This window comes from Entamoeba histolytica, genomic scaffold (assembly GCF_000208925.1).
Source record: "Entamoeba histolytica HM-1:IMSS scf_1104750517729 genomic scaffold, whole genome shotgun sequence".
NCBI lineage: Eukaryota > Evosea > Mastigamoebida > Endamoebidae > Entamoeba > Entamoeba histolytica.
In genome coordinates, this window is record NW_001914894.1 from 67,997 (window position 1) to 73,996 (window position 6,000).

The 6,000-nt window shown below is 23.8% G+C and overlaps 4 protein-coding genes across 4 annotated transcripts; 2 read left to right on the plus strand and 2 right to left on the minus strand.

Annotated features, from left to right (window-relative positions):
- Positions 1 to 353: 353 nt before the first annotated feature.
- Positions 354 to 975, plus strand: EHI_093990 (uncharacterized protein; the record flags this gene model as incomplete). The annotated part of the gene is made up of 2 exons (XM_652179.1): positions 354 to 636; positions 692 to 975. 2 exons carry the CDS (start codon positions 354 to 356, stop codon positions 973 to 975), a joined length of 567 nt encoding a protein of 188 aa, XP_657271.1.
- A 2,091-nt stretch (positions 976 to 3,066) lies between these two features.
- Positions 3,067 to 3,840, plus strand: EHI_094000 (uncharacterized protein; the record flags this gene model as incomplete). Its single annotated transcript, XM_652178.1, has 3 exons — positions 3,067 to 3,147; positions 3,254 to 3,346; positions 3,430 to 3,840. 3 exons carry the CDS (start codon positions 3,067 to 3,069, stop codon positions 3,838 to 3,840), a joined length of 585 nt encoding a protein of 194 aa, XP_657270.1.
- Positions 3,841 to 3,928: 88 nt separating this feature from the next.
- EHI_094010 (uncharacterized protein) lies at positions 3,929 to 4,936 on the minus strand (the record flags this gene model as incomplete). Its single annotated transcript, XM_652177.1, has 1 exon — positions 3,929 to 4,936. One exon carries the CDS (start codon positions 4,934 to 4,936, stop codon positions 3,929 to 3,931), a length of 1,008 nt encoding a protein of 335 aa, XP_657269.1.
- A 537-nt stretch (positions 4,937 to 5,473) lies between these two features.
- Positions 5,474 to 5,752, minus strand: EHI_094020 (uncharacterized protein; the record flags this gene model as incomplete). Its single annotated transcript, XM_001913551.1, has 1 exon — positions 5,474 to 5,752. One exon carries the CDS (start codon positions 5,750 to 5,752, stop codon positions 5,474 to 5,476), a length of 279 nt encoding a protein of 92 aa, XP_001913586.1.
- Between the last annotated feature and the right edge of the window lie 248 nt (positions 5,753 to 6,000).

Consider the following 6,000-nt stretch of genomic DNA (forward strand, 5'->3'; position numbering starts at 1 on the left):
ATTGTTGAAATAGACATTATTTATTATAATTATTTTGTAAGAGAAATAATTTAGATAACACTCATGATACTAAAATACTCTATATAAATATAGGTTTATATGAATATAATTAATTTTTTGAAAATCTACTAAAATTATTAGAAGAGTTAATGAATAAAACAGAAAAAAAATACGGATTGAGACAAATTTTATTAATAAGCGATATAAATAAATCATAAAAAAGAATGTACATGGTATTCGAAGGATTAAAAAAAATAACCAGAGCAGTGAATTAATTGAAAATAAGTTACATAATATAAATAAAAATAGAAGAATTTAATGGGGTTAACTGATAAAGAATAAATCAAAAGAACATGTTACGCTTTGTACTATTCCTTGTTGTTACTTTTGCTAAAGATTCATTGGTTTTTACTGAATTAAAAAACGAAGATGGTGATGCTGTTGGATTTATATCAATAGAGTTTGATAAATGTTATTATTATGGAGAAAGCTCATCATCTTATTTTACTCATGATGGAGATAAGGTTATAATCAAATTATATGATGGCTCATCTTCATGTTCCAGAAATAATGAGGAGCAAACATTCGATATTCATGATGATGCATTAAAAAGATATTGTCAAGTCTCACTAGATTGTTCTGTTGAGATAAAAAAAGGCACCAAAACATATTGGATTCCATAGCTTAGTAGATGATGTTGAGAATTGTACACATCGTGATAATACAATCAGAGCATATTATACTGGTAAATGTTATAAATGTAATGTGGGTAAAAATTATTATTGTAATTACAATGAAGAAAATGGGTATATGTGGGAAAATGTTTATCAAAACAATAAGTGTACTAGTAAAGAAACAGTTGAACAGATATCTCAATGGGAATGTGACGTTTGTAAAAATGGTTTTATGTTCCAATGTGGTTCAATGTCAACAACAGTTATTTCTATCATTATTCTTCTTTCTTTAGTCCTTTAAACTTTAAATTATTATTACTTTAAATTATTGTTTATTCTTTCCATAAAATAGGAGGTTCATTTTCTTATCTTTTGATATTTCAAATAAAACATAGATTTATTTTTCTTTTATTGCTAATAATTTTCAGACTATCTTTAAAAATATTTTTGATTATAATTTTTACTTACTCTTCCTTAACAATACTTGTTAAACATGATAATTTCAATACCTTCATAAAACGTCTCATTAAAGAGTCTTTATTGTTTGTCTATTAAATTCCATTTCAATAAATGCCATATCTTTTTAAACTCTTTGAAATATTTGTGTTACTTTTGATTTTTTTCTGGTTATTATTTTCTCCTGAGAATATTACCAATAAAAATTATTTCTAAATATTACCAATGGAGAAACTAACTTTATTTAACCAAGTTAGTTAAATTAATTTTTTTGAAATATAGACAATATAAATATACTCTAACTATAATGATATTTTCTTTTTTAATTAATATGAAAAAAAAAACAAAGTTATATAAATAAATATTAGTATAAATGACTTGTATGGAATTATTTCAATGATTAGAACATTTTCATGACAACATTCACGTTTTAAATAATCCATTATATCCATCTTCTTATATTATTCATCTTGAGCAGAACTTTAATATTAACGTAGTGAATTTATATCTTTAAAGAATAAAACCTTTAAACTATATTTGTGTTGTAAAGAAAACAATATGAACAATTGTTATCCAAAAAATTATAAGGTTGAGCTGTATTTAGGATAATGATAATCTTGCTATACTATTAAAAGAATATAACTTTAGTTGGATTATTCTTCTTAGTACTAGGATAATTTTTGAAAATTGAGATTCTTTTTGTCTTTTTTATGATAAAATCAATACATCTAATGACCCTCTTATTTCACTTGTTTTAAAAAAGCATTATAAACTAGATAAATAACTCAATTCATCAGTAAAAAGGTGTAATATTCTTACTCATTATTTCAGTCTTAACAAAAAAGTTTTATTCTTCTAGTAGTATAATTATGTGACTATTTTAATTAAAAATGCAATGTTATGTATGAACTGATTTCTTCTTTGAATATCTATCAATTATTAACATTTTTAATATGAAATTTGAGAAATTATTGTTGTATTATCAATAATTGACTTTAAATGACAATACTAAATTTATGATTTAAAACAATTCTTAGAAATAAAAAATGCTGTTAATTTAAAGTACCCAATTCATAAAAAAATAGTGATTATAGTTTAATTATACTGAAGCGTATTTAATAATAACAGTTATTGTATATTTATATAAATTTTATTAACATATGGTTTGTTTATGAAGTGTCAAGAAAGATTTTACTTAGTTAGTTATTTTAACATTATTTTTATTTTATAATTCAATTTTTATTAGAAAATCTCTCATACTTCTTATAACACTCGTTATAAATTTAAGAAGCATATTAATATAGTATATTATATTCAGCTCTTTCACGATCTCTTTAAAATTAGTTTTAATTCTTTGGTATTAGACTTAATAGTGAGTCTAATGATAAAACAATTCTTAATATAAATTCTTAAAACTTATTACAATCTTTATCTATTTAACCTTCTTATGTTTTTGAGTTAGTCTCGAATTTTTCTTTAGTGTTTTAATAAACTTAATTCTTATTTATATTCTTTTGTTTAATGTTTTGAAGTTTCTCAAATTTTATCTCATTCTTCCATATTTTTAATATATTATATTATTCATGAAGATTTTTCTGTTTGTAGTATTTCTTTAAAATATAAATATTCATGAAGTTATTTTATTTTGACATCATCAAATTACAAAATAAAGTTAAACTACTACATTTCATAATTATTTGACTTAAGAAATTATGTCTAAAAAGATAAACTTGAACCAAATAAATTTCTGTGGTGTAGTATTTTGAATTTAAAATAACTTTCTATAATGTAATTAACAAAGAAGAACAACAAACGATACAAGAGTAAAATAATAAAGAAGCAATAGAATTAATAAAAACTAACTTCCACAATCAAAACAAAAAATCTAAAAATAAAAAACAATAAAAAATCTAACAAATTATTACATTTCAAAAAAATGACAGAAGTTATTCCAATTGGTATTGTTATGTGGGGAAAAGAAAAAGTTGGTAAGTCAACAATTGTAAATGTATGGAGTGTTTGTAAATAAATTACTATTAACTTTTAAAAGACAATAAAAAGAAGTTTTACATAATTAAAAAATAATTTAAGAAGAAAAGAATAAACAAATAATAATTATGTAGGATATTCCACAACCATCAAGTTATGATCATCACGAACCTCGTAAAGTAGAAGTTGATTATTCAATTGGAAAAACAACATTAAAATTACAAATAGTTTGTAAAAAAAAAATAAAAATATTGTTATTATTATAAATAATAATTAATAAATAAATCAAAAGAGAAATTAATATTATTAGTATGATGTTGCAGCAGAAAATATTGAAGATAACTCAGTAACAATGGAAACTCATAATAAATCAGGACCAATACAAATTTTTGTAATGTCAGCTAATGAAGATAATGATGATGTTGATTATTGTCGTACTCTTTTTGAAAGTCCAATGTGGAATGCCGATGATGTAAAGTTAACAGTAATTATTTTAAATAAAATAGATATTCAACATAATAATAATGAAGAACTTCTTAAAAGTTTCTTAGAGAAATATCCAAAAGTTTTATTCTTTAAAACAACGATTAATGATACAGAAGGAATTAAAAAAGTTCTTTCAACAATTGTTCAAGAATATGCATCTGAAACAGGAATTAAATTAAGTAAGAAAACTAAAAAAGAAAAAGGTTCAAAGAAGCAAGGTTGTAAGAATCAATAATTCTTTTATTCTTGACATTTTAATTATTTCTTTATTTTATTTTTCTTTTAAAATAAATTTTTAATTTTTTTTATTTAAATGAATGTTTCTAATTAAAAATTTCTTTACAGCGTTGATATTCACCTGATATAATTGCATATTTTAATTCTTTTTTGATTCTTTCTAAAACTCTTTCTGCCAATACTGAAATTTCGATATTAGTACTTTGACAAATTGAATTTAATAATTCTCCAATTTTATTTATTGGATTAATTATTTCATGAATCATTATTGGTTCTTTCATTAATGTATTTAATTCTTCAATAACTTGAGAATGATCCATTTCTTTCCAATTTTTTAATTTTTGAAGAGAACTATTATTATTTTCAATACTTTTTTCAACAATTCCTTCAATTTTAGTAATTTCAATCAATGGATCATTAACAACCATAAATCCAATATCACAATTTCTCATTTTTTCTTTTTTCTTTTCTTCTTCTTCCATTTGTTTTTCTTTTTTTATAACAGCTTTATGGAATTTATCTATATCATTTTCTGAAATTTTATCATTTGTAATTTCAATCGCTTTATTTATGGATTCAATAACATCTTTTTTTCCTAACATTCTTTCAGTAATAATATTCATAAATTCTTCTTTAAATGGTTTAATTTGATTATCATTTACCCATCCAAATTGATACCCATTTGTAATATATTTAACTAAATACTTTTTATCTTTTTTAAATTCTATTAATTTCTCTAGTTGTCCCTTTGTTTTTTCATTTAATTTATCCATTATTATAATTTTAGCTGGCCACCATGGATATCCTTTTTGTTTAACCCATACTACTGTCCAATTATCCCATTTGTTTTGTTCAATCTCTTTATCTATAACAGTAACACTATCATTTGGACTTTTTTTTGGTTTTGTTTCTTCTTCTTTCTTTCTAGACGTTGGTGTTGCAACACTACCATCTTCTTTATTAGGAGAAAGTGGTGTTGAAACTTTATTCTCTTTTGGAGATGCTGATGGGGTAATTGAATGAGAATGTTGTGGAGACATTGGAGGTGTGCTGGATTGCACAGTAGTGGTATCAACTTGTTTTTCTTCTTCCATCTAATAATTTAATTCTTTTAGTCAACCCTCTTTAACAACCCTTTAAAACCCTTTAAGTGTTTTCTTTCACATTTTTATCTTTCTTTTTAAAAGGATGGTATTTCTCTCTTTATTATCTCTTTTAATTGCAACCATCGACAATTTGGTTTATACCAATTTCGTTATAACCTTTTCTTTATTTTATCTTAACTGTGATTCTTATATTCTTATTGTTTTCAAACCTTCTTACTTCTTTTCTTTCTCTTTCATTTTCTCTTTTCTGACTTTTAGGGTTGTTTTTTCTCTTTTTCTTTTTAATTTAGTTCAATTTCATTTTTAAACAATTTTTTGTTATTGTTTTATATAACAATGATTATAAAAATATAATACAAAACAGAAAAATGAACGGTCAATTTAAACTAACGAAAAGGTTTTCTTTCCTGTCTTAGCATTGTTGAACCCATGGTGATCCCTTAATATCTCTATTATTCAATAAGCAATGAATTGTATAATCACCATGTTCTGAAACTTTGTAAGTAACTCTGTATTTAGCTTCCTTCAAATTTTTGATATCAATATTTTCTTGTGGAATTTCTGTTCCATTTTCATGAATAATTTTAACTGAGAATTTAGCATTACCTGGTTTAACAGGTCCTCCTCTTTTACTTTTAGCAAGAATAGTAAATTGGAAGCAATCAACTCCTGATTTTTGATTATCAACTCCCTCTCCAACACAAACTTCATATGGTGCTTTACCAACTTTATCACCATTAAGTTTAATGTCAACTGTGTAATCACCTGGGAATTCTGGTGCATATTTACAACTGTAAGTACCATCGTTGTTATCAACACATTCACATTCTAAATCATCTCCATTTGGATCATGTACTTTAATATCAAATTTAGCTCCTCCTTCTTTAATAGGATCTCCATTATAATCTTTAGCTGTAATAACAAATTCTGCATCATTACAATCATCAAGATCTTCTCCTCCATCTACACCTGGTCCACTAACAACACAATTACCAGCAGTAATACCTGGAAGAATTTCTGGTGTAAATGGTGATCCTTTAATATGTTCAAAG